The sequence below is a fragment of the Sturnus vulgaris genome, chromosome 20 (genome assembly GCF_052056855.1).
Source record: "Sturnus vulgaris isolate bStuVul1 chromosome 20, bStuVul1.hap1, whole genome shotgun sequence".
Taxonomy (NCBI): Eukaryota; Metazoa; Chordata; class Aves; order Passeriformes; family Sturnidae; genus Sturnus; species Sturnus vulgaris.
The window spans coordinates 5,625,112-5,652,468 of NC_142262.1; the positions used below are offsets into that span (position 1 = coordinate 5,625,112).

The 27,357-nt window shown below is 43.6% G+C and overlaps 4 protein-coding genes across 21 annotated transcripts in view; 2 read left to right on the forward strand and 2 right to left on the reverse strand.

The window, feature by feature from the left end:
* MBTD1 (mbt domain containing 1) overlaps window positions 1-11,207 on the forward strand; it is a 35,295-nt gene extending 24,088 nt beyond the window's left edge. For 12 of the 13 annotated variants that reach the window (XM_088176544.1, XM_014878181.2, XM_014878182.2 and 9 more), the window contains 2 exons: window positions 509-586; window positions 7,325-11,207. In XM_088176544.1, the coding sequence (XP_088032670.1) occupies window positions 509-586; window positions 7,325-7,443 (197 nt within the window). In that variant the 3' untranslated portion in view covers window positions 7,444-11,207. The remainder of the gene's footprint in view (window positions 1-508; window positions 587-7,324) is intronic. The other variant, XR_015807807.1, reaches the window with a different exon arrangement.
* Window positions 11,208-11,640: 433 nt separating this feature from the next.
* NME2 (NME/NM23 nucleoside diphosphate kinase 2) lies at window positions 11,641-14,192 on the reverse strand. Its single transcript, XM_014878190.2, has 5 exons — window positions 14,108-14,192; window positions 13,775-13,907; window positions 13,116-13,217; window positions 12,315-12,427; window positions 11,641-11,877 (listed from the first exon to the last, which is right to left on the reverse strand). The coding sequence occupies exons 2-5, from the start codon at window positions 13,901-13,903 to the stop codon at window positions 11,760-11,762; spliced, it is 462 nt and encodes a 153-aa protein (XP_014733676.2). The 5' UTR covers window positions 13,904-13,907; window positions 14,108-14,192; the 3' UTR covers window positions 11,641-11,759.
* Window positions 14,193-15,233: 1,041 nt separating this feature from the next.
* LOC106854320 (nucleoside diphosphate kinase-like) lies at window positions 15,234-20,194 on the reverse strand. Of its 2 annotated transcripts, none has more exons than XM_088176554.1 (5): window positions 19,999-20,194; window positions 19,382-19,514; window positions 18,745-18,846; window positions 17,987-18,099; window positions 15,234-17,658 (listed from the first exon to the last, which is right to left on the reverse strand). In XM_088176554.1, exons 2-5 carry the CDS (start codon window positions 19,508-19,510, stop codon window positions 17,541-17,543), a joined length of 462 nt encoding a protein of 153 aa, XP_088032680.1. In that variant the 5' UTR covers window positions 19,511-19,514; window positions 19,999-20,194; the 3' UTR covers window positions 15,234-17,540. The 2 variants fall into 2 exon arrangements, with proteins under 2 accessions (XP_088032680.1, XP_014733678.1); XM_014878192.2 differs by having other exon boundaries at window positions 19,970-20,193.
* Window positions 20,195-24,682: 4,488 nt separating this feature from the next.
* SPAG9 (sperm associated antigen 9) overlaps window positions 24,683-27,357 on the forward strand; it is a 61,810-nt gene continuing 59,135 nt past the window's right edge. For all 5 annotated transcript variants that reach the window (XM_088176615.1, XM_088176617.1, XM_088176616.1 and 2 more), the window contains exon 1: window positions 24,683-25,003. In XM_088176615.1, coding sequence (XP_088032741.1) covers window positions 24,698-25,003 — 306 coding nt within the window. In that variant the 5' untranslated portion in view covers window positions 24,683-24,697. The remainder of the gene's footprint in view (window positions 25,004-27,357) is intronic.

Below are 27,357 nucleotides of genomic sequence, written 5' to 3' on the forward strand. Positions count from 1 at the left end.
GGTCTCCTCAGGCATAACAAAAATAAACTCTTGCTAATGCCTGAAAGTTCTGATCTTTCCCACTTTGATTTCTTAAGTACTTCTGAGTGGTTTTTTTACTGTTTTTCAATGCTGATTTGATGGAGGGGAAAAAGCTTCTTGTCAGTTCTGGAGGAGCTCACTGAGCATTTATATTGTTTTAAGACTGCCAGTGTATCTGTTTCACCTCCTGGATTTGGTGGAACTCAGCCTATGCAGAAGCTCTACCTAATTTATTACATCACAACTTGTCCTGTCAGATCAAGTGATAATAACTGATGAAATGCTTTTCAAGAACTGTTTTTTAATGAAAGGGTAATGAGTGTTCATGTTAAATAGTTTAATGTAAGTTGGTTTTCCACAGTAGATTTGTCTTTGTTCAGTCACTAAAGAAAAATTCTGTAAATGTGTAGCAGCTTTGACACATTCTTAAGTGTTTTGGTTTTTTTTAAATAATAAGTATAGATTTTGAATTCTTCATTTTTTGCAGCATCAAGAGATAGCCAGTCAAGTTCATCCAAACAGAAGAAAAAAGCTAAATCACAACAGTACAAAGGACATAAGAAAAGTGGGTGACAAAATAGTGTTTGCACTTTACCTGCTGTTTTAACGTTTGTGGTCTCTACCTAAGTCCCTGTTCTATTTGCTAATGTTTGTGTCTGAACAGGTGTTGTGCTTAAAGGTGCAGTATGCCACAAAAGGAACTTTTTCATTGAGAATATTTTTTAATAACTCATGATAGGGTAGATGTTGCTAATAATAATAATCTATGAATTGTAGATGGACAGTGGTAAAAATAGTTTTGTATTCTGACGTAATTTCGGTTAAATAATCGACTGTGTGCTGTTGTACTGCCTTGTACAAAATACTCAGGTATCAACACAGTTTTCCCTCTACTCTCTGTACCACAGGTGAAGGAATAAAAACCAAGTTACTGTGATCAGAAAGAACGAGGTGTAGAAAATTGAAGTTATCATCTAAATGGTTTCTCTTTGAAATAAAAAAGCAATTTATATGCCAAATTTTTTGATTTAGGCATCTATGTAAATTAAGCTTTTGTATTATTACTTTCAGAAACAAACAGCATTGCTGTATGTGACTGGTTTTGTCACAGTAAAACACAGTAATGATGTTTTTAAGAATCTGCAGTGTTCAGGTAGTTTCCACAGTAATTGATTCCCTCAGAATCAAATTGTCAAAATATAAAATGAGCTTGCTTAATTTAGCCTTGTTCCTAGATATTTTGTTGTTGTGTAGAACTAATGTGAGGAATTAAAACCTGGTCTTCCTGGTGAATTTGTGAATGGATCTGTTAAGGCCAATTGGAACCTTCTTCCCCAGTCATTGAGAATACAACCTTTGCTGTGTTGATCTTTGGGCATGAAAAGGTGGCAGGTGGGTGCCATGGATAAAACAGGTGTCTGGGAAGTTCTTAGAACCTCTTGTTAAGTGCCTCAAACATTACAATGGTTTTTCTTTCTGCTGCTGGAGGAAAAAACAGTAAAATCCAGATCCTCTTCAGAATCTTGCAGCAGTATTTTTAAAGTAGAATTCAGGTACTGGAAAACTCCTGATTTGAGAATATGCAGGGAAAGCTGTGAGTGCTGTTGCTTTAAGCAAGGGAAATATGGCTCTGTGGTTAATTACCTTTATGTAGGACCTGTTTTTGTATAATTCTGCACTGTCTGAGCAGATTTGGTTTAGCAAGCTGTTCTAGACAATCACAGTCCTTACTTTATCCCCTTCCTAGTACCTCTGCTACCTATCTTACAGTAAATGTGACCCAAACCTGGAAAATTAATTCCTCTTACTTAGTGCCATAGGAAGCTTTAGTCTAGCTTGAGAAAATACAGTCTAGGGAAATTTATTCTTAATTTCTCACTAACCTGAGGTACATGTTGCCTCTGGAAGCAAGGAAAAGTTCTGATTGTGCTCTGGACTGTTTGCTCAATACCAAGAAATCCTCTTAATCACCAGAAGATGAGAGAACAAGGTCAGGAGCAGTTAGAGCTGGCTGTCTCTTACATAGCTTTTTTCTAAGTAGGTTATGGCAACTGAAGTGCTGAGTCACAGGAAATAACACTAAAAATGTCTTCTGAAGCTTTTTCTTGTTCAGCACTTGTAAATAAAATAGAAAGTTATTTTGTAAAGGATTTCAGTCATAAAACTTTTTAATGCAGCTGCCATGTTTTTATGGTACCGTGTGGTCACCACAGATGATTAACAAGAAAATTTATGTCTTAAATTAGATTAGTTTTAGCAAGGAAGGGTTATTTCCACACATTTTTCTCATGTGCTCACAACACAGCCCAGGATGTCATTGAGTCATTCTGCTGTGTGTAATGCAGATTTCTGCTGCAGTGTCCCCTCCTTCCTGGGAGTGCACATGTTTGCTGAGAAGCAGAAGTGATTGCATCCTAAACACTTCGGGAAGGCTTTTGGGGATACTTGAGAATCTCCCCCAGTTCCTTTTCCAGTAGTGTTTGTTTCAGTGAGGAGGGTTTTGTGCTGTGTGCCTGCTGCTCAGAAGGCTGTGCAGGTGACTTCCTGAAGGCTAACATGCCAGCATGGCCAGATAATTAATTAATAATAAAGGATGAATATCTGCTGGTAGTGTCTGCTTCATCTTGGGTGTATCTATCAGAATAAGGTTACTGAAATGATAATCTGACCTCCATATTTTCAAGGTTGGGATTCTGTAGACAGCATTCTGCCTCATTTAGCCTTTCTAAAAGGCTCATCCTGAAGTTGTCTTATAAGAATATTTAAGCAGGGTGGCATCTTTAGCTTGTACATAATCAGTTACCTTTTCAGGGCTGAGCTTTTGTTTGTCTGTCTGACAGTGCTGATAGGACTGAAGCACCAGCAGCCACAGTTTTGATGTAGCTGAAAGCACTGATTTGTGTTACAGATCTTGTACCCTCAATACCACAGAGAACATGCCTTGAGCACAGAATGGGAGCATCTTAGTGATAAAGGAGAGAAATGGTAATTTGTATGGGAAATGTTTTAATAACATTTTTTCAAGAATGCAGTGTTTAATAATTTCAGGGCATTTTGGAAGTTTTTTTTCTATGTGCTGAAATGGTTATTTGTGTTTGTAAAGCACTATAAAATGGGAAATACCATTCTAAGAGAATTAAGAACATGTATTTTTAGAGGTGATAAACTTTGTCTAGAGAGGATTATTTCCCCAGAATCATCCTTCTGTCTCTTGGGCACACTGAAACGACTGCAGCCTGAAACTGAGCCAAGATGTCTTGGGTGTCCAGGCAGAGCAATGTGTGTGACTGTGCAGTGTAGCTGCAGCAGAAGTAATTCACAGCATTTGTATTTCATTGATAGAGCATGAAATAAGTGGGTCATGGCATTAAACAATGCCCTTGAAGTCCTACCTGTAGCCTGTAGAATTCGGGGACCACAGCGTGGTTGTTGGGAACAATATTCCCAGTATTAACTGAACGGTGCCATTGTACAGGCCCTGGTTTTTGAGAATGGGTGAATATCATTCAGAGCCATTTCTCAGTGAACAGACACAGTTGCCTGATGCACTTTAACCCCAGCGTTTATTTTAGTTTGACTTGATGTTTAGAGAGGAAGATACCAGTTGGGAAGAAACCTGTCAGTTTGTCCAGCCCACCCATGGCAGGTGAGGTGCGGAGGAGCTTCTCTGGGGATGACGAGTTGGTTCCTCCTCCATACCGAGCCCTTCCAGCACACACAGCCCCTGAGGCCTTCCAGCCTCCCAGGAATAGCCAGGAGCTCAGGCCCAGCCTCCAAACAGGTAACTGCTCACAGCAGTGTGTCACTGCACACTGGGAAAGCTCTGCTCCAGGGTGTCATGTGCTGACTCATCCAATCTTTTTTTTCTTTTTTTTTCTTTTTTAATTTGAATTTTAGTTGGTTCAGTTTTTTCTGTTGGAGAGCTTTTCATTCTCACTGATGCACCATGTCACTGAATTACTCATAGCAGAGGGTTGCAGCTGGTTTAGAACTGAGGAAGAAGGTTGTGATGTGGGTTACTGAGAATCCCAGAGGGGCTCTGCAGAGTGTTAAAATATAAAAATGCACCCTGTAAAACTGAATGGTAATGTGGATCTGGGAATATTGGATGTAAGTAGGTCACTATTGTTTATTATCCTTTGCAGAGAAAATGACTATATGCTGTAAATAAACATTTTTGTCTTTTTATCAGAAAAAGGCAGTTATCTGGGAAAATATCTTTGGAATGTGCTTGAAATTTTGTGGATTACTGAGAAAATATATTTAAAGCAATATAATTACACATCTGTATGACTGAGCAGAGAAAAACTCTTAAAAATTAATCCGTAATATTGAAGGAGATTAAAACTTTGAACTTATTTAAGTATAGTTTACATAATGTAATCAATCTTCAATTATACAAATTCTCTTCAAGGGTCTGGTAGTTTTTCTCTTCTTTTTTCCTGATATCTCTGGCAGCATAATGCAGCAAATTACTGCTAACAAATACATTGTGGCAATAGGAGCTGTCAGGCTGGATGGTGCTCTCTCTGCAGGACAGTTCTCAGGTTGATAGATTTTGCTTCAGATTTGCTTGATTACTTCTTTAAGCTTGCCTTAGTCTGCACAGGCTGCCCTGTCAGCACTCTCTGCTGACTCTGGAATCCATCCAGAACAGTTTCTCTTGTCCATGTGTTACCCATTAACAGACTGGGAAAAGAAGGAACCCACATGCCACCTTTTAGGACCCGAGGAAAACCTTTACTGTCTTCTGCTCATCTCTTAACACTTCTCAAGGACCTTTTCAGTTTCATTTCATGTTCCTACTGGTGTGTACATGCTGTGTTTAGCAGAGCCTTTGATGCCAAAGAGAAGCCTTGCTTAGGGGACAGTGTTCTGGAGGATCTATCTCTGCACGATTGTTCTTTTATGCCAAAGAAGGTGTTCTTCCACACCTGCAGTGCATTTCTATAGTGCAAAGACATACACAGTCTAAATTTGTGTCATTAGATCTCCCAGATCCTATGAAACACTTGTGTTCTTAGTTTCTGATACTCAGTGCTTTCTGTGATCAATTGAGGGCAACTTTTCAATGCTGAGTTTTGATAAGGCTGGACAAAACTAATTTTGTTTGTGGTGTAGCCTTGTCATTGTCCAAAGATAAGTTTGTGTTTACACTGAAACCAACAACACCATACCCTTTCAGTCTCTTGGAAGGAGGCATCACCTTGATACCATCTAATCAGTTCAGAACACGTTTGAGATTGGCTAGAAGTCATTAATTACCTGCATACTCCTCAGCGCCCTGTATTGCTGTAGCTGTAGGACATGTGCAGGCACAGTGCAGGGAGTGTTTGCATGGCTTTGAATGGAGTCAGTGCATCAGTAACAAAGCAGCATCTGTTCTGAAACTTCTTGTCCATGGGAGATCTCAGTAAGGTTCAAACTCAATTCTTTGCCCTTTTGTGTTGTCGTGAGCACAGGACAAAGGTTCAGCATTTCTTCACCTTGGTTTGTATGAAGTGGTTTTGCTCTCTAGCAAATTCCTGGAGCTGCTTTAGGGTGCATGAGTACTCTGCATCTTTCAGTCGTCTGAAATGATCTCTTAAGCACTGAAATTCACCTGTTGGACTGCTTCATTTTTGAAAAGAACCTACAGCAAGCCTTGCAGAGTAGGAGACTGTTCCCAGAGATTCACCCAACTCTGGAGCATATTGCTCCATTGGTATTGGTTTTGGGAGGTCTGAATGTCATGGCAGCAGACACAATCTGTCTCTATGTCCTGGCAAATCACTGAGACAGTGTAAAAAGGGAGTACTGGCCCTTCTGTATGCCTTTTCCTTCAGTTGAATGACTTCCATTAGTTTTCCTTTTTCTTCTTCGAAATGATTTGGTGTGCAGCTGTAACAAAGCTTTTCTAATGGAGGGATTGTAGTTAAAAGCTGTATAATAGGAACAAATGAAGTAAGATATCATTAAATATGTAAATGTCAGGACTTTGGTTGAAATGAGCCAGAGACAATCCAAATCATGGCAGCTGCTCTTACTCCTGTACCTGCAGGAGCTTCCTGCCTGGGGGAGAGAAGGGACACAATGTGCATGGTGGGTTGGTTTGTATCCCTGACCTCTGTGTAGCCTTGAAGGCATTGCAGCATAGCCAGGTAACCAGTTGTGTCTCTTATCATTTAGACACCACTTTGTTGCCCTCCAGAGAGCAGGAATCTTGGTCAGAGTTGGGCAGGATGCAGGGAAAAGTATTTGGGAGAAAAAGATCAGGAAGGGACTGTGGGCTGTGTAGGTGGGAGGAGGAATCTATTAAAGACAAAAAGAGCTTGCATTATGCTGCAGCAACTTTTGACATCTTCTACTATTTTAATTTTCAAATTTTATTTTTATTTAGCTCAAGAGCTTGTTTCAACATGGAATATTTATAAAAGAATAATCAAACAGCTTATAAATCACTGCAGGGCCATCAGTAGCAGGTTCTGGGTTGGGGTTTTTTCCTTTCACTGCATATTTCTGCATTTCAAGACACATTGACAATGTATATAAACTTTATATTCAATAATTACAAACTTTGATACTCTCCTCATTCATTTGGTCATAGAGAAGCATTTATTTTTGTATAATCAACCCTTTAAAGTGGGTACTGCACCTTTAATGAACGTTTACATGTTTTGTTTTTGGTGTTCTTCTCATTGTGCTCATATTTTGATAATCATCTCCATTAACTAAACTGGAAAAGTAATTGTGACATTTATACTTAAAACATCTTTGTCTTAATCTCGTTTCTATTTAATTTTGACAAAAGAAGATAAGATTAAAACTACAAAAAATGTTTTGCTTTAATGAAACTTACCTTCTGGGATCATTAAAATTTAATGATGTATTGAGAAATCTTTGTCAATATATTTTGTGGTCTCAAGTAGACTGTTTGCAGTAACTGGGCTGAGTAATTTAAATTGTAGGTTAACTGTTGGCCATTTTCAATCTCATTTTCATTTGTGTAAAGATTAAGTAGGAAGCAAAGTGATTTAAAAGTTAAAGTGGTTTAAAATACTCACTTCTTGAGAAAATCTGCTAGAGAATATATTATTGTAAGTAATTTGAAATCTGTTAATATTAGAGCAGAACTTAAGGCTCCATCTGCACTCACAAAGTGTCTGTTCTCTGTGGGATCTTGAGCATTAAAGCATTACTAAAATGCAGAATATAAAAAAATGAGGAATCTGGGATGCTCCCAATATCAATAACATTAAGTAAATTTAAGGCAAAGTCGCACTGTGAATTTTATAGATGTGTAATGTGCATTTTTGATTTGTAGTGACTTCGTTACAGCTGAAGGAGGAGTTGCTGGATGGGGAGGAGTACAGCTTCCTGCAGGGGACATCCGACCATGAGAGCAACGGCTCTGCCAGCTACTACATCAAACAGGAGCCCTGAGGCTGCTCCCAGGAGTGAGGGCACAGCACTGGTGATAGGAAAAGAACCTTTCTCCAAGCCTGACTGATTTTGTTCCCACTTGGATGGTGCAGTTCAGGTGACTGTGCCTGACGTGCTTTGCTAAATGTAGATGAATTAGACTCAGTTCCGAATTTTTTGGAAGGGCGGGGAAACTATTTTAGTGAAAAAGATTTTTCAATTTATTAAAAACAAAAACAAAGGACACTTTTGTGTTGTACTTGAAGCTTTTGAAAGAATTTTGTAATATTTTCAAGTTCAGATTTATTGTGCATTGTTAACAAGAACTGAAATTCTAATTTTTTTGTAAGATTAAAGTTTATTTAGCATGATTGTGGGAAGCAGTTGGAGGAAGATATAGCTGCAAATACAAACGAACTGTCATAACAATGAACCTTTTTGGTACAAGTTGGGAGACTTTTAGACTCTTGTGAACTGCACTGGTCACGCCTCTGGTTTTTTAATTGTGAAAATAAGGCTTTAAAGCCCTGATTTAGAGGCATAAATTATATGTGGAAGGTAGTCCTGTAAAGCTCTACTCAGTGAGTAGCCCCAAGTGCAACAGAGCCATCGCCTGAGGAAGATTTTAACTTTTCAAGGTGTTTTTATTTAGTTTAAAATATCCTTTTTTATATAAGGTTTTGTTTTTTAACGTTCCTTAGGGTCTGATTCAGTGCCCATTAAAATCAGTAGCCTTGTCTCCATCGACTGCAGTGGGCATTGGATTGGATCTACAAAGCTCTTGTCTGTATATGAATGTCTGTAGTCTTGGAATGCTTCAGCAAATGTTTACAGAGCCCTATGCCAAACTGGAACTTTGGAAAATCCTCTCATTGGAAGGTTAGTTGTAGCTCTGAATTTTGACTGAAGAAGCAGCTTAGATGGACAGTCACTAAGGACTCCCTTGGTAGTGGAAAGGAACTTGTGAGTATTCTTGTATTCTTGTGATTTTTTTATTTTTTTTTCCCATTCAGCAAGTCCTAAATGTTTCCTTACCATCTTGAATATTTATCTGTGACCATTCCAAACTGATGTGCCACATGGTTTGAGGTGAGCTGAAAGGAGCCCGATATTGTGGATTAAAAATGAGTTCAGTCCTGCATAGCCTGCAATAGTCATGTCTTGCTGCAATGTGTGACACAGACATTGAGATGTGAGAACAGTATCAAAACCACATGGTTTTAGTCTATAATTCATAAACTGGATTTGCCTGTTGCCTGGAATTCTTGTCTCATGTCAAGCATTCCATTAGCCCCATCTAGTCATCTTCCAGATTTTTACAAGGCAGAAGTCACATAAAAGGGTGAAAATGATGACAGCTTAAACACAAGGTATTTTTGCAGGAGGTCTTAATAATTTGGATTTTATCTTTCCATATTTTTAACCTTTGTACATTTTTGTAAATGATGTTGATGAGTGAGGTGGTTGATCAGCCCTGCAGAGCTGTGACTGGAAGAATGTGCATCAAGAGCTTTAGCTTTTACAAGTAAGGTTCATTAACTAAACTCTCAGGAATTATCTCATAAGTTCTATAAGTGCTTCTGGGTCTTCACAGGTCCCCTTCAGAGCAGTACAATGATCATCTGACTCTTGACCCTAAATTAGGGCTTAAAAAAAATTTGATCAAAAATGAACATCTGTATTCCTACAGCGTAAGAAATGCTTTAAGGATATCAACCCAGAGAGCCCCAGGAGACCATTTTTGTATATTGTTGTTTGAGCTTAAAAAAAAAAAAAATGCATAGAAAGTTGAAAACCAGCAATTTGATTCTTTTCTAAAATACTGCTCCAAGTTTGGGTACATAGTATTGGTGATATGCACAGGTTTACCTCATTCTATGCAAGAGGGGTTAATTATGTAAAGTTTTGTATTTACTACTGGAAGTAAAATGTCCTGTGTAGTGTAGGAATGTCTGGAATTCTTTTCTCCCTTACTGGTAAAATTTCCATAATAATGACCTATTTTTAACAACAGCTTCTTCTGTTGACAGAATCTGTTAATCTGATTACAAGAATCTATAACTTCAGGTGGTAAAGACATTTTAGCTCTCTAAAATAGCCATAAAAAGGATTTTGTTGGACCTGGTAGACTTCAAATACCTTCTTGGATTCTGACCCACCCATGATGTTTATTTTGAACAGCCTAGATTGGAGAACTAGGATTAGAGACCATTGTAGTGACACTTTGAGCCTTGATTGTTTTCCTGTGTTCTCAATTTAATCTGCTGTAAAATCCAGCTCTGCAAGCATTGATTTTAATTTGGTAAGTATAGCATTATTGATTTCTTTTTTTTTTTTTTTTTCTTTAATGCAACAACTTGTAGGTTGTCCCATCAGCTGGAACAAGGTTCTCACAGTCTTGCTTTCTTCTCTCATCAACAGCTTCTGACTTCAGTAGAAAAACTGTTGCATTAATTAGTGTGTCATAATGTAGAAGGTCGGGCTAGTTAATGAGTGAGGTGCATTGCCCGGTCACTAAACTGAGTATGGCCCAGGCTCATCCCTGATTTTGGAGTCTGTCTTCAAATGTCAAGAGGGAAAATTAATCCTTAACACACTTCTTGTGTTGGGAGAAATGTAAGAATCTGTTCTAAAGTCTGTCAGTCTTTATAATATTCTGTTATTCATCAAACACTAAAGTCTTTGAGGTGATGTATGTTCTCGGGTACCCATGTGACCTCAGCAGTTGGTGAAACATCTTTTGTGTCTGAGTTCATAATATGCCTCAATTGTGTCATTGTCGAGTACAGTGACACGTGCTGAGCAAACCATGGAAGGAGCTGCTGGAAGTCACTTCAGGGAATACCTGAGCAAGGTGCTACCAGGGCTGTGATCCCCAGAGAGCCTGTGGGGTGTCCTGTGGCAGCTCCCTGGCTTTGCAAAGCATTCCTGTGGCTCTGGGATGTTTCTCTTTCAAGCTGTGGTACCTGGCTGAAGGAGCAGCAAATGTTGGACACCTAAAAACCTTCAATGGGGTTGGACTAATTTTGGCATTTGGCACAGCAGGTTTTTCTGACCATGAGGCAGCCCAAGCCCTGTCCCTGACTTGGCTGCTGCCTCTCTTTTCTTATTCCAGATCTCTCTGCTGATCTTTGATTATTACATTATTTTCAGTAGAACTCTCTAACCTGTTCCTTGCTGCATCTGAGGAGAGCTACAGCAGTTATTGATTCGTTGTTCTACGGATACTAACACGGGTTTCAGTGTTTGTTTTGGTTTTTTTATTGTTGTTTCCTGTGATGTGAATACCCTCCCTCGATCTTTGTACGATGGTGCTAATATATTTGGTAACAATCCTTTATTGGGAAGGGATTTTTAAAAACTGTGATTTCAGATGAATTTTTCTTCCTTTTTTTTCATATTTAAAACGCCACAGCCATTTATACAAAAAAGGCATCAGCTTTGGCCCCTGGGAAAATGTTGGGGCGGGAATCAAGATTAAACAAATGGGTTTTTACATCATTTCTGTATGTATTTGATATATAGATCAATATCTGTACAAATTTAATCTTTTATTTTCTTGGTAATTTGTGTGGTCAGTGAGAGAGTATTTAAAGCTTTCTCATGCAATGTACATAACTCAAGTGAAAAAATGCTTTTGGAGAAATTAATGTTACTTTCATTTTTACGAGACTGCAGATTTTCAGCATGGATGTGAAAAACATTAAAATTATAACTTTGTGTACAAGATGAAAATAATTCACTAAATTTGCCTTTTTTACACAAAATAAAAACGATTAAAAATATTTTTCTGAATAGTGATTGTTTTGTTTGAGACACTCTTAGCCCTATTAAAAATACCCAGGATTTTAAGTATTTTTGAGTATTTTAAGTAATTTAAAGTATGTTGGCATGATAAATTGTGTGAGACCCTGAGCACAAGGTAAGGGGTTTGATAAGAGGTGAATTAAATAAACATTTCAGAGAGCAAGCTTTGCACTCGTTCTCATTTCATTTAGTATTAGTATTTGCGTAAGGAGGGAAATTTTGTGGTATCCCTTTTTTTCCTCTACCTGTGTTGGAAGTAGTTCCAGCCTCCCTTCAGCTCTCCCTCTGCAGATTTGCCACTATTTGAGTCCAGCAGCTGTGCCAGTGTCTGTCAGTGGCTCCTGAATGACTAAAATGACTTTTAGGAGTATTTGACCAGGGCTCAGTTGTAAGTGAATGCACCACAAGGAATTAGTTCACACCCATTTATTTGACAGTCACTTTCAGCACTAAGATAAGTGTGGTTGCTCCCAGGGCAGCAGCTGGAATGAGATGAGGTGTTGGAAGGCACAAATCACTGTGGGAACCCATCACTCATAGATCCAGTCGTGTGCACAGGGCTTGAAGTCGATGAGCTCTGTGGGTTTGAACCACAGGTTGATCTCCTTCTGTGCACTCTCCACAGAGTCACTGCCGTGGATGATGTTCCTGTGAAAGGAGACAAACATTGTTCTCTATAAAAATACACTTTCAGCAGCCTTGTTCTCAGTTTACAAAAACTTGGATGAAGCATCTAGAGGAGGGAGACTATTGCAGTTATTTCAGGTAGAGTGTTACAACACCCCCACTCCCCCCAAGAGCTAATTATGCCTATCAAGGTTACTCTAGAGCTACTGTTGTACACCAGCCCCTGCCTGAGCTTACATGCTGCTCTGGGGAGGAGCTGGACTGCAATTAAAGTCAGCTTTGTGCCACTTGCCTAAGCCGCAGCTATGCACTGTGACCTGCAAATGAAACACCATCACACTAAGGTCTCTGCCACCGGTTCTGCCTTTCTAGAATAAAAGACTGCCAACAGTTTTTGTGTTGGCAGATAAACACCGAGTAGTTGTTGTTGAGTTTTTAGTATGAATTAATAGACAAACCTTCCCACTTGGATGCAGAAGTCACCACGGATGGTGCCAGGCTTGGAGTCTGCAGGGTTGGTTTCCCCCAGCATTACTCTCCCAGTTTTAACCACGTTGAGTCCTTCCCATACCTTAAGGTAAAAAACGAAAATTCTGTTAAGCCATGCCTATGTAAAATACTGACAATTCATCTTTGCTCTACCCTACTTTGCAAAGAACAAAGGCTCTACCACTAAAGACATTGACCTTGCCTAGATTCTGTCTTAGGCCTGTGAAGGTGACAAGGGAAAAAAAAACATTAACTGGAAGTAATTGAAAGAAGGACTATCAACATTGTTACTGCAGTGAAGGAGATACTCTACCAAGCCTCAGAGTTAATGTACAAAGCCAATTCCCAACCCTTTGTGTTGTGGTGGAATAGGAACACCCTGCTGAGTGTTCTCTCCTAGGAGATGATATTGGAGCAAGTACCTTGTTTAGGAGGGAATGTAAGAATTAATTACACAGAAATGGGTTTTTGTGTCACAGATCCCGACCTTTTTTTGCCCAAAACAGATTTTTTGAGGCAGAAGATTTGCTTTCAGGAATTTTGCTTTATACATTTGTATGTTAGGCATTTTAATACCCATTTTATACGTACACTTTTTTCGTTATGTAGTAATTTCACTGTCTTAATTTTAATTTTTTCTTTTACCACTATCAGAACTAGGTAGTTTGAAAAAAATGTTTCTGCAACCATCTCCGAATATTCCTAATAATTTATACAGCAAGACAAATATCTTGAAGAAAGTAATCTTAAACTAAAATCAAGCCACTTACCATGGCCACAATAGGTCCAGAGTTCATGTATTTAACCAAGCCAGGGAAGAATGGGCGGTCTTTCAGGTCAATGTAATGTTGTTTGAGAAGGTCTTCAGAGGCCTTTAAAAGGGCAGATGTAACTTTTAATATAATTTTCTGAGTATCATTGAACAAAAGGTGTTACAGGTGTACGGCTATGGCGTTAGTGATTAGATTCACTAATAGCTGACGTTACCAACAGTGCTGCAGTGCTATTGTGGCACGGTGCTATTGTGCTATCAGTGAGAGCTCCTGCTGTAACATTAAAGGAGTCCTTTGTGGCAGTGCTGGGAATTGCCAATATGATTTCTTTGCACTGCAGTGACCCTCAGCGATAAGCAGAGTACAGGATCCCGGGCTGGTGTTACCCAATACAGCCTTTCAGCCAAGGCCATTCCAGCTCTCAATCGGGCTCTATTAAAGCCCTGCAGCAAAATTCGCTTTATTTGAAAGGGGAGAAGCCTCGTGCCGGGCAGGAAGCCGGGCCTGCCGCGTGCTCCGGCACATCCGCCATCGGATCCGCGCTGGGCCGCGGGAGCAGCGGCCAGGGGCGATGGATTCCCGGTGAGGGTGCGGGTGTGGGGAGCCCCTTCGGGCAGGGCAGGGACGAGGTTTGGGGACAAGGCGCGGGCACTCACGTGCACGAACTTCATGGCCACGAGCCGGAACCCTTTCTGCTCGAACCGTTTGATGATCTCCCCGACCAGCCCGCGCTGGACGCCGTCGGGCTTGATGGCGATGAAGGTGCGCTCGGCGTTGCCAGCCATGGCTCTGCGGGCGGGAACGCGGCGTGAGGGGACGCGCGGCCTCAAGGTCGGCGGCGGCCATGGCGGCACCGCCCCGCCACGCGGCACCGCCACAGAACGTCCCCCCCCGGCCCCACCGAACCCCGCCCGGCCCCGCCGAGCCCCGCCGGGCCCCTCCGCCCGCACCCCCCGTGCCCCGGGACCGCGGGCCCGGCCCGGCCTCACCTGCCCGGTGCTGCCGCTGCCGCCCGCGCCGCTGCCGCCGCAGGAAGAGGCGCAGGCGGAGGCGGGCGGGCCGCGGATCCCCCGCCCCGCGCAGGGGAGGAGCCGCCGGGCCGGCGGCGCTTCGGGGGCGGGACCGCCAGCACCGAGCGGGACCGGGCCGGGATGAGGCCAGACGGGAGCAGCCGGGATTGCGGCCGCTGCCAGGCCCGGCCGCCGAGAGCCCTGGCGGCTCTTGGCCAAGCCCGGCGGCACCTGTCGCCGCCTCGGGGGTTATTAATATACAGACGCAGCTACTGTGGGTTAAGCCTTTAAGGCACTGAAACGACGGCGGGTGTTCAGCACAAGTAAATCATTTTTTACTCATTTTTTGCTGGGTTGGCTGCTTTCAGGTATTCCCGTGGCCGGCGGGTTGGTCCTGCCAGTCCGGCTGCACAGCACAGCACGACTACAGCTCCTCAAAAGCGTATTTATCATAGAAATCGATGTGGGATCTGTAACCCAGGAACACTACTGGTGATTTTATTGGGAAGATGAAGCTGCCAAGTGCCAAAACCTCAGTCCCTGAACCCGTGTCACAACATGAAGCAGGGAGTGTGTTGTGCCTTTTTATAATGTTTACTACCCGGCCCTTTCCTAGTTGATAGAGCATCTTAGCCTGAGCAAGTTATAATCGTACCCCATCACTGCAGGCGGGATATCAATGAATTAACCTCTGCAGTCCTGGCATTGTCTCTTATTGAGGGGCCAGTAGTGGCTTCACAGGATTCACATTCATGGTTTCACACTGCTCAGGCACCTCAGCCATGCAGGGATGCTGGCCTCCACCTCTTCCCAGTCTCATCACATTTAAAACACTAATCAGCAGCTTTCTGACAACCCCCATACCTCCAGATAAACCACATTTCTCTACATTGTAGAATCAAGTAGTCTCAAGTAACCTTTCAAGCAAAGATTAAACTGGGACTACTCATCTCATGCACAGATTTGTCACTCCCTTCCTCTTTTTTTAACCTAATGATTTATCTTTTGTAACACTGAATATTTTCAGAAGAGAAGTTCACAGCCTCACCAACAGCTTCATAGAGAATTTGTTCTCCCTCCTTATACTCATTAATTTAAGACAAAATATTTAAAATTTAATTTTATTTCACTTAAGAAACAGCAAATATTTTTTTATTTTGTGCCATCTCTTTTTAGGAGCTCAATATCACAATAAGGTATCATAAGCCTTCAAATCAACATTCATTGCATAGTTCAGTATTCAGATACAAGAATTCACTGTCGGGGGGAAACATCCTGGAGCTTGAGCAACTGATTCCATGAAACTCTTGCTCTAAGTGAATAAAATGTTGCAGGTTAATAAATACATAATATCCGTCCAGTACAACTTGTGCTGTTGAAACTGAAACACCTTCTGCATTGTTATGTCTGTTCTTCTTTACATCATTAAATTAATACAAAACGATAGTGCTAAAGTCACTTCTGAAATTATTCAAGGACCCTTTGCTTTGTAGTTCCAGCTAGTAAAGGGCTGTCTCAGTTTGAAAAGACACGTCTCTGCTAGGGAAGGCAGGAGCCTCCCTTGGATTGGAGAATGTAAACCCCCTCTCTCCGAATTATTATAATTTTGAAACTAAGGGGCTCTCAGACAAAGCTATGAGGATAGGAATCACAGTTCCTATATGAGGATGGGAATAATTAGTATGTATAACAAGGCAAACAAAACAACAACTATGGAATTAATAACAAACAGAAGCAGGGACCCCGTGACAGCCTTCTCGGCCGAGACGGGAAAGGAGGGAGGAGAGGCTTTGGGGCAGTCGGTGCCGGTGCCCCTGCAGGACTCTGAAGAGCTCTAAGCTGGAACGGCAGGAATGAGCAGAAGATGCCGGGCTGGTGGACGAGATGTGTCAGAAACCGCAGCAGAAGCTGGGCCTGCGGGATGTCCCGGCAGGGCAGGGCTGCGGGGCTGCAGCGCACAGAACCCAGAGCGGGGCCGGAGGAGCCGCGGGGCCGGGGCAGCGAGACTTGGCAGGGCAGGGATGGGGGCTCGGGATTCCCCGATGGGGACAGGCCCCTCCTTTAGTGAGGTGGGCGTTAATGAGGCCCCAGGTCAGTGCCTGCTCTCACGAGCAGAGGCTCATCCCGCAGAAAAAAAAAGGAGAGGAACAAGAAGAAGAAAGAACAAGAAGAACAAGGAGAGGAACAAGAAGAAGAAAGAACTAGAAGAAGAACAAGAAGAAGAACAAGAAGAACAAGAAGAAGAACAAGAAGAAGAACAAGAAGAAGAACAAGAAAAAAGAACAAGAAGAAGAACAAGAAAAAGAACAAGAAGAAAAATAACAAGAACAAGAAAATGAAGAAGAAGAAGAAGCTCCGGGCTGGGTTATGGCGAATTCCTTTTCTCAAGCACCAGCAGCTCCTAGCTGAAGCCGCAGAGTGAGACAGAAGGTGGCTGCCCCCCACCCTCCTCTCACCTGGGCCCGGCCAACTGTTCGTTTTCTCAAGTACCCAGAAGTACCAGCAGTCAGTGTTTCCCAGCAACTCATGGGAAAAATTCTATAGGTAAGAAGGATCAAAAGAAAAGAAACCTAACCCCTGACAAGGACACTAAAAGAGAACAAAGCTAAATTATCAACTGTTCAGCTGGCAAAGCAAACACCACTTATTACTCTGGGCAATGTCAGAGATCTGCTTCGCTGAAGTGGCAGAAGGTAGAATCTCCCTCATCCATCCTCACATTAATCTCCTTTTCACATAAAAGGACATTTCATAAAGCCTGGCCTGTTAATCTTTAAATGCTAAATTAAATTTTAATCTTAAAATGGTAAATAAATCCCACGTAGAAGGAAAAAAGAGCAATTGAAACAGTGTCCGTGTGGAGGCCAGATGTCATTTTAGCCAGAGCTGAGCTCTGTGGCACACCATGCTCTGGGGAGAGAAATGGGCTTTTTTTTCATGCAGCTGTTTTAGGAATGGGGACAGACTTGACTTGATATTCAGTAAATCCTCAACATTTGGGCATATTATTAATGCATTTACACACCATCAGTTATCCTCTAATGTTTTAGCAAAGTTAACTTCTGACTCTGAGCCACTTGCATGTTTATTTACCAAATAAATTTTTACCTATTTTTTTAATGCTTACCAAAATACCCTCTATGACTATAAAGTGCTTCAAAAAATATATGTTATCTGCTCTGTGTTTTTCACCTCATATCTCTCAATCTCAGAAGCAGCTTTTAAAACATACAGTTCCATCTGTAACTTGACAGCTTTTAAATCAAACGAGCAGCAAGTCCTGACCCTATTTAACATCCACAACAGAGCAATCTCACTGTTTTCTGAGGTTTCTACCAGGGAATTCTTTGGAATAACTAGAGGCTGGCAGCTGCTCATGGACATGGGGATACCAGAAGATCCAGGCTGGGTGTTAATCATAGATCCACTCATGAGCACAGCTTCTATAATCAACCAGTTCTTCAGGAGTGAACCATAAATTGATCTCTGTCTCAGCACTTTCCACAGAATCACTGCCATGAATGATGTTCCTAGGAAAAGGTGAATAAAAGAGTAAGAGAATTCTTAAAGTATAATAAGCTTCTTGTTTTGAAGTGCTTCCCATTATGGACAGGAGCTTTAAGAAACAGTAAAGTAGGAAAAGACACAGCTTAGGCAGTGCCAGCTTTGCTGCTCATTTTTGTCAATGGGGACAGCCATGACTCGATTCCCATCCTCAGATCCTAATATGACATGAGCACAGGGAATGGCAGCTCCATGTGTAAGACAGAGAAGGATGGAGCACAGTTCCTGCAGATATCATGACATAACATTTGGCATTTACTGCCTTTGGATGATACAAAAATTTTTTAAATTTACCTTCCAACTTGGACACAGAAGTCTCCACGAATAGTGCCAGGCTTGGAATCGAATGGATTGGTTTCCCCCAGCATCAATCTCCCAGTCTTAATCACATTAAGACCTTCCCACACCTTAAAGAAAAAAAAAAATCCATTCAGATTATTAAATTTTAGCAGCAGATAAATTGTACCATCCACAAGAACCCAGGAGTGTCCATCATGGCACAAATCACCATCTGAATATTTATCACAGTGAGATGTATTTTATCGCTAATTCTTCTATCAGATTCTTAAAGCCCCTGCTCACATGGTCCCCTTCTGTACAACCCCCCTCCTCACCCAGGGTGAGGAGAGAACAATTTTCCATTTCAGTATGTCAAACAGTCTCACAGAATTGTCTGCTCATGGGAGAGCTAGACTTCAACTACTTTACAAATACATTATCAAGGAGAAAAAGATAAATATTCCACCATCCTTTTTCAGCTTACTTTCTACACGGCATTTCAGAGTGGGACTTTTGTGCAGGTTTACCGTTTCTCAAGGTCCTGGTTTTGATTCCTTTTTGCCCCTGCCCTCTTCCTCAACAAACTGACTCAAAGGAGAGAAAGATTATGAGGAAAGATTAAAGAAAAAGAGTTAACAGCACATCTTCCTACACTAAGTATTCGAATCCAGATTTCTAAATCCTTTTAAAAATAAACTAGAATTCAACAGGTGACACAATCTGATTGCAGGGAGGACAATCAAGCAGTGTGGTTCTCCTTGCCAGGAACTCACCATGGCTACGACAGGTCCCGAGTGCATGTACTGCACCAGGCCATCGTAGAACGGCCGGTCCTTGAGGTCGATGTAGTGTTCCCTCAGAAGGTCCTCAGAGGCCTGGGTTAAAAACCAGACAGACAGAGAAAAAAGCTTACAGTAAGAACTTAAGAGCATAGTGAAATCACAGAGATTAACCACGGAGTAATCCTGGAATCCTGAAACTTGCACGCATTTCAAAATTCAGTATTTCTAGCTCCTTCCTAGGAGCACTTTTGGTCGATACAAATTCGAACTGTTTGCTTTAACAATTAAACTTAGAAAAGTTTCTGTTGCCCACACAGGCAGTTAATGTGACCTGGGATTTGTGAAAGATACTCAAAGGTATTTATTAGGCAAAGGATACACCTGAAAGAATATTCTCTTCAGACTAAGGGCATCAGGTTACTAAAATTAGTGTGCTTAGCATGTCTAAAGCATTTAGCCAGAGCTGGGAATTGGAACTTCTCCAAAAAACATCCCAAGTATGACTTCTCAAAATTTCAGTTTTAAATGTTACAGAAGCCACATTTGTTGGCCTCTCTATAGCATGCTGCTCTATTCGAAGGCTACAGCTGATATAAAAAAGCAGACACAGTAATTGAGGAGAGCTTACATGTATTAATTTCATGGCTACCAGTTTGAATCCTTTTGTCTCGAAGCGTTTGATGATCTCCCCCACCAGCCCCCTCTGGACCCCATCGGGCTTGATGGCGATGAAGGTGCGCTCGTCGATGGCAGCCATGGTCCTGAGCAGGGAGAGAATAAAATTTGTTATTGCAGGGCTGTGTGATCCCAGCCCCGTCTGCTCTCAGTCTAATTAGATTGGCTGCATCTGAGGGTCAGTAATCCACGGTCTCCAGTGTCTGGACGAACCAGTGACTGCACACAAGTTTTCCCAAGTGCTGCAGGAGTGAGTTTGGAGCAGTGGAAGGGTGCCAAGAGTAGGAACAATCAGCGAATACTGAAATCAGAACAGCTCTGAATGGAAAGGAAGGTAATGATCACCACGGATCCATCTTCCAGTGCCGTGTAAAAAATTAATAAAGTAACCCACACGCGGAGTTTTCACCTGGAAACCAGCAGGACCGGAGGGGCTCCGAGCAGGGGCGTGTCCGCGCACACCTGAGCGGGCAGGTGGGGAATGCAGTGACACTGCCCGGGGACACGGGGACCCTTCCCGCTGCCCCGCCACCCGCCTTACCCGCTGGTGTTCGGGTGGCTCTCGCAAACCTCGAAGCCTTTTCCCCCGCTGGTGGCCCGGTGGCTGTGGCTAACGGTGTCCCCCGCTGGTGGCCTCGGTGTGTCTGGCAGCCCGGATACCCCGCTGCGCTCCCCGGGTGTCTCTCGCAGTCCGTGTCCCCGCTGGCTCTGGCCTCCCGTGTCCCTGTCCGGTGGCTCTGTCAAGCCGTGTCACCGCGGGTCCCCGCTCGGCTTAGCCGTGCCCGCCCCGGTTGCCGTGGCGACAGCGCGGCCTCCCGCCCGCAGAGAGCGCCCGGAGCCATCCCCGCCGGCTCACCCCGCACCCGGCCAGCGCCCTGCCCCTCCAGCATCGCAGCCTTGCCTCATGCACCCCAGGCTTTACTCAACAGAATTTAAAATTTAGTTTTAAAAAAAAATTTACTTTTAAAAAGATTTATTAAAAAAATTTTAACGTTATTTAACATAGCGTTATTTCAATAAAAATCTCATCATACTGTTCAGCTTGTAATTCCTCTTTAAAGGAGGTTATTAATTTTGTTCTCTTTTTTTCCTGGTTATACTATATTAGCTCTTGGAATCAAGAGATCCTTCAACCATTTACCACTGAGCTGCTTTGCCTTGAGCATTTTATTTCCTTTGAGAGAATTGAGAGTAAAGCATCTGGATGGAAATCCATGCTTGTCCCATTTTTGTTTCCAAACTGAGATTAACTTCCTGGGCTCCACTCCCTGGTTATTCTTGAAAGCAAAACAATGAAGATTTTGCTTCCCTCTGGGGAGGACTTTGCTGCTTGACAGGGAAAAGTTCAGCTTTTTGCTAACATTGATTTCCTTACTTGGGATCCCTTCTCTTCAGCACAACCCATCACACATCCATGTGGTACTTTTAGTTCTGGTGGGAGACTCCAGATATGACCTAAGCATCTATTCACCCAACCTGCTTTCTCGTATTTAGGGGCTTTTTCCATCATACTTTCCAAGATCTCTGACTGAATAGATGATATTTTTAAAATCACAACATCATACATTCTAGCAAGTCCTCCTTGATTTTGTTTTGGAATCAGAGTTTCTGAGTATTCTCCTGGCAATGCCAATCCAATTTATTCTCTTGCTTTGATACACATTTATTTGAGATGTTTCCCACTACTGAAACAAACTCTAATGCTGTAATCTTCCCTATGGAAAAATATTACATAAAAATAGAAAAAAGGTTTCTAGAAACAGAATATGTATAAAAATATAAGTTTAAAGCAGCAATAGGACATCTATTTACAGCCTTGTTAAATCTAAGTCATTTAATGAATAAAGCTTAGTACTTACCCTAGGGTGGGCAAGCACAACTTCCAGCTTTACCATAGATCTGTTCTGTGACCTTTGCCAAGTCTTTTAACCTCATTAAATACGGGTCAACTTTGTCACTTTTGAGATTAATCCATGATTAGCAGAGCAAGTTGTTCCTGTATAAATGAGCTTTTGCTGGTGTCTTGGTTTGAAAGACAGGTGTCTGCTAGGGAAGGCAGGAGCCTCACTTGGAATAGAAAATGTAAATCTCCCTCTGAATCGTTATAATTTTGAAATTAAGGGGCTCTCAGGCAAAGATATGAGGATAGGAATCACAGTTCTTTACTAGTGTGTATAACAAGGCAAAAAACCCCCAACAAGTGCAGCACTAACACCAAACAGAACCAGGAACCCAGGGACCCTTCTCAGCCACGGGCACTTTCCAAGAGAGGCTGGGACTGGGTTTGTGGCTCTGTTTGGTGTTGCTGTCATTGCTCTTCTTCTTTTGCCTTGTTATCCATATCCACATATATATATATATATACATTACATATACAAATACATTAGTAAAGAACTGCTATTCCTTTTCCCATCTCTTTGCCTGAAAGCCCCTTAATTTCAAAGTCACAGCAATTCAGAGGGAAGGGGTCCACATTTTCCATGCCAAGGAAGGCTCCCTCCTTCCTTGGCAGACACCTGTCTTTCAAACTAGGGCAGTGTATAACTGCCAAAGAGAAACAGGAAAAAAAATAATCCCTTCATAGAGATAATTTCCGATAATTTAAATGAAAATTTAACGTGAGAAAATGTATGAGAGAACACATCATGTCTTTTAAAAATTATTTTTAAGCTGGAATGATGTCACTGTTTGGTAATAATTAAAAGTCAAACAGCTTTTCTTTCCTTTTGCCACGTTTATAAATTGTATTTCAACTGCCTGTGCCTTTCCTGTACCATGTCAAATATTAGCTTGTGAGGATGACGATGATGTCTAAACAGGACTCACAATAAATCCAATATACAGGGCTGGAATCTTTTCTTCTTTGTCATTCCTGCGCAGACTCACTGGCTCAGTGCATGAAGAGACAAGGCAGCACATGCCTTTAAAGCACAGCTCCTGCCTTAGAACCAGTCCAAATGAGAGAAAATTAAGTGCAAAGCTCTGCTGCTCTCCAGTGGAACTGAATGCAATCACCACAGCTAAAATTCCACCCCTTCTCAAGCTTTCTGCCTTTTTTAAAGCACATTTGAATTTCTTTATTCCTGGACTACTGCTGGGCAACCAAGTTCCTCAGCTGTACATGTGACATTACCTACTGAAAAATACTGATTTCCCCAAGTTTGAGTTGTATAATAGAAGTTGCACCAGAGGACGTTTAGAGCGGATATTAGGAAAAATTTCTTCACTGAAAGTGCTGTAAAGCCGTGCCAGAGGCTGCCCAGGGCAATGATGGAGTTACCATCCCTGGAGGCATCTGAAAAACCTGCAGATGTGGCACTTGGGGACATGGTTTACTGGTGGCCTTGGCAGTGCTGGGTTAATGGATGACTTCATGGTCTTAAAGGGTTTTTCCAACTTAAATAACTCCGTGATAAAATGAGGGATGTGAAACAACTCAGAAAATTTTCAATCTCAGTACATATTTTTGTAAATGTCTCGAACAGCTCCCATTGTTCCCATGACAGAACACATGATCCAGAATGGAACTCCTTGTTCCAAATCTGAGGAAAATCAATCTCTCTCAGCAAGTGCAAGATGCCTTCTAAGCTGTATTGTTGCTAAGAAAACAAGATTTCTGATATTATCTGGAGACCTTATTAGAAAGGAAAAGCATGTTTGCTACCAGACACCAGCCAACACAGAGCCCCAGGAACAGTTTGGGAGCTGCAGAATCCCAAAATCCAGAAGCTAAGATCCTAACTCCTTCAGTCATCCCCCAGTGAATCACTGGGTCTATTTATGCCTCGGTGGGTGTGACAAATAAATACCCTGAGAGCTGTCAGACTGCACTGCCTCACATCTGCCATGCACAGAGGGAGCTGCCTACAGGACACCCCCACCCCACAACCCAACCAGAGCTCCCCACCCTGGTTCCACACTAAGGGACTAAAGGGACCAAACTCCTGCTATCAGGGACTCTCAGAGCCTTCACCAACAGCACCAGGGCTTCAGTGTTCACTCTGGTGACCTGAATCAGGAATAGCAGCACCAGGGAAGTGACTGTCCCTCTGTTCTTGGCACTGCTGTGTTCAGTTTTGGGCTGGTCACTTTAAAAAGGACATTGAGGGGCTGGAGAATGTCCGGAGAAGAGGAACAAGGCTTATAAATGGAGTATAAAACAGAGGCTGGATTTGTTCAGTGCTGAGAAGAGGAGGCCTAGTTATGAGACTTAGACCTCACAACTCTCTAAACTACTGACAGGAGTGTGTAGTGATGGGGCTCTCCTGCTGGGCCTGCAGAGAGAGGACCTGAGAAAATGGCCCTAAGCTGAGATAGGGGAGATTCAGATTACATATTATAAAAATTCATTTTTACTGTTTGTGTGGTCAGGAATTGGAAGGGGTTGCCCAGGGGAGTGGTGGAATCACCACTCTGGATCTATTTAAGAGACAGCTGGACCCAGCACTGGGTGATGCGGTTCAGGAGTTACAGTGGCAGTGCCGGGCGCATGGTCAGACTGGGTGACAGAACCACAGAATGAACGAGGCTGGAAAAGTTCCTTGAGATCATCCAGTCCAACCTGTGACCCAACACCACCCTGTCAATCAGACCGTGGCACTGAGTGCCACATCCAGTCTGTCCTTAAACACCTCCAGGGGCGGTGACACCTCCCCAGGCAGCCCAGTCACTCATTCTGCGAAGAGTTTCCAACCTGAACCTCCCCTGGTGCACCTTAGGGCTGTGTTCTTGTGTCCTGTCCCTTGTTCCCTGGAAACAGAGCCCGACCCTCACCTGGCCGCACCCTCCTGACAAGAGAGGGATAAGATCTCTTCTGAGCCTCTTTCCTTCAGTCTGAGCTCCCCCAGCTCCTCACACAAAGTGTGCTCCAGACCCTTCCCCGACCTTACTGCCCTTTTAAAGGTCTCTTCCAGTCTTTTCGACTCGGTGATTCTGTGACCTCTGCCGTATCTCCGACACTCCCGCCCTTCCCGGGGCCGCCCCGCTCCCACCGAGCGCCTTTACCCGAATGGCGACCCCGCCCCCTCACCGTCACACAGACCCCGCCCCCGATGACATCACCACACAGACCACGCCCCCATGTATGACATCACGTCACTAGCCCCGCCCCACGCTGCTGTCCCGGCAGGCCCCGCCCGGCGCGGCGGGTGAGGTCAGAGACGCGCGCCGCTCCCCCGGCCCCGCCGAGGCTCCGCCGCCGCCGCCGGGAGCCGCTCCGAGCAGGACCTGCCGGGCCCCGCCAGGCCGCACACGAACCCCCGCCGCCGCCATGGAGCTGGCGGACGGCGTGGTGTACCAGGAGGACCCCGGCGGGCCCGGCCCCGCCATGATGTCGGAGCGGGTGTCGGGGCTGGCGGGCTCCATCTACCGCGAGTTCGAGCGGCTCATCGGGCGCTACGATGAGGAGGTGGTGGCCGAGCTGATGCCGCTGGTGGTGGCCGTGTTGGAGAACCTGGACTCGGTGTGCGCGCACAGCCAGGAGACCAGCGTGGAGCTGGAGCTGCTGCGGGACGACAACGAGCAGCTGCTCACGCAGTACGAGCGGGAGAAGGCGCTGCGCAAACAGGCCGAGGAGGTGAGCGCGGCGCTAGGCCGGGCCCGGGGCGGCTCCGGCAGGGCGGCCGCACCTCCCGCGCTGGGCCTGCCCGGGGCTCAGCGGGCGGCACCGGCAATGAGAACCGCGGCTGTCCCGTCCGGCCGCGGGGCCGGAGCCGCCGGTGGCGAGTTGGGGTCGCGAAGCGGCTCGGCAGGAGGGTGAAGAGGGCGGGGAGTCCCTCCCGGTCCGTGCGGCTCCGTGTGCCCGCCGTGCCCTGAGCCGAGACATCCCCGGTAACGCCTGCGGAGCGCTGCGCTGCCGGCAGGGCCGCGGGAGGGCAGCGGAGCAAACATGGAACCGTGCGCTGGCTGCGCTGTCACGGCCCCGCGGGATGCTCCCCCCCGAGGGAGCCGGGTTGTCCATTTCTGCAAAAATAATGATAACGCATTGCAAAAACCATGGAGATGCACAGTGTCTAGGCTGTAGACCTTCACAGTTGGCACATAAAGCTGCAGGCAGCAACAGGTGGTGCGGACTCTCCAGTGACATCGACTCTGATTCGGGATGTTAGATGTTTTTATTTCAAGAATCACTTCAGCATAAATAGGCTTGCAAGGCATTAGATAATGTGATGTTATAAAGCAATGCAATAGAAAGCAGCTGTGCAGGGTAACTTCCTCCTGCTCATTGTCTTGCCAAACTCCTGAAGGAAATTGGATTGGCAGCATTATCTGTAATAGAACAAGCCCTCTTACAAGGCTATTTCCAGACCCGTTGTTCTGTGCTAATCTCTCGTTGTGCTTGCATTCTAAATTTTCCAAAAATCAGAAGAGCAACCACATTGAGGGTGAACACAGTATTGGCAGTGAAAGCTTAAATTAAGAAACATTTGCCCTGTACAAATATTTGTTTCTGTTATAAGTGAGTACAAAATGTTATCTGCAGATTATTCCAGGACTCAGTTTGTTATGAAGTGCTGTGGTATGAATGATGTCCCCCCAACTCTTGGACTGATAGATCATTCATCCTCCTTGTCAAACACGTGGTGGTGTTATGATGCCCTTATGGACTCCAGTCAGAGGACTATTTCCTACACAAACTGATGTAAAAGGTCTTTTAGAAAATATATTTCTATTGAGAGTAATAGGAAGGGATTAATAAATACTTTCTGAACTACTTTGTGAGAAAATCCATCAGGCTTGAAGCACAGGCAGCATTTGCCAGATTGAAAAAACAAAAAAAGGCTTTGGGGAGCAGGACAGAAACCGTAGCAATGTGATGAAACAGAACATGGGTTAATGATGTTGTTGTAGCTTTTCAGGAACTGTATGTGCCTGTATTGGTAGTGTCCTTCACTGCCATCTCTGTTTCTGTGTGTCATGATAAATTAACTTGAGGGGACAGGCTTTTTGCAGTTGAAGTACCAGTGCTCATGCTGCAAGACAGCTGCCTAATGCTTTCCAAAGTGCAGTTAGACCAAAGACCATATTTTCATGGTAAGCACAAAGGTCATTTTTGTGATGTGCTGAGGTCATTGTGCTGTACAGGTGTGAAAGTGTTAGGTAGAGCCTGGTGTGTTCAGGAGAGGCCATGGTATGTTCAGTTAGTCAGCCATGGTTGTTGAATTATTTTTTCAATGTTGAGATAACCTGATGAGTGCAGTATGGTTGAAATAAAAGGAGGGAACAGAAATCTAACACTATTTTCCTCGGGCAAAAAAGTTGTTGGCTTGGCACATTTATTTCACTGTCTTCTGGTGGCAAAATGGAGAATTTAGAGCTGCTGAGTTCCATATTTATAATCATCTGTTCATAGAGTCACACAATGGTTTGGGTTGGAGGGGACCTTAAAGTTCATGTCACTCCACGCCCTGCCATGGGCAGGGACACTGTCCACTTGACCTGGTTGTTCCAAGCCCTGTCCAGCCGACCCTTGGGCACTCCAGGGATGAGGCAGCCACAGCTTCTCTGGGCAATTAACACACCTTCTTTTACTTTCTGCTTGTTGTTGTAGGAAATTGATTTGAAGCAGTATCTTCATGAATATTAAATAGTTTACTGTTTGGGTAGGGGTCTCCTTACCCCGTTTTTGTAATTTGCTTTCTTTCTTTCCTGTGCTTAAAAAGTAAACATCTTAAAAAAACATATTAAAAGTTGTTGCCTATGGATTTTATGAAATAAATTTTTTTAAAGTCACCTTGACTAAAGCCTCTGGGTACAGTCTTGATCTTTGTAGCTGCTGTGAAATCACTTGTCTGACTTTTAACATCGTAGGTTTTTTTATAATGCTGAAGGAATGGAGGAACCAGCTGCTCTGCTGTTCTGCTTCCAGTTCTTACCTTCCCACTTGGTGACTGTGAGATAGCAATTACTGCCCCAAGGAAGTGGGAGAGG

Excerpts from the sequence above, each read along its gene's own strand:
- LOC106854320 (XM_088176554.1), bottom strand. The coding sequence starts at position 19,510 with ATGGCTGCCATCGACGAGCGCACCTTCATCGCCATCAAGCCCGATGGG. Across the intron at positions 18,100-18,744 it reads CGGGACCTGTCGTAGCCATG|GTGTGGGAAGGTCTTAATGT; the intron begins GTGAGTTCCTGG and ends TTTTTCTTTAAG. Across the intron at positions 17,659-17,986 it reads TTCTGTGTCCAAGTTGGAAG|GAACATCATTCATGGCAGTG; the intron begins GTAAATTTAAAA and ends ACCTTTTCCTAG.
- NME2 (XM_014878190.2), bottom strand. The coding sequence starts at position 13,903 with ATGGCTGGCAACGCCGAGCGCACCTTCATCGCCATCAAGCCCGACGGC. Across the intron at positions 13,218-13,774 it reads TGGCCATGAAGTTCGTGCAC|GCCTCTGAAGACCTTCTCAA; the intron begins GTGAGTGCCCGC and ends GCCCTTTTAAAG. Across the intron at positions 12,428-13,115 it reads CTGGACCTATTGTGGCCATG|GTATGGGAAGGACTCAACGT; the intron begins GTAAGTGGCTTG and ends TTTTACCTTAAG.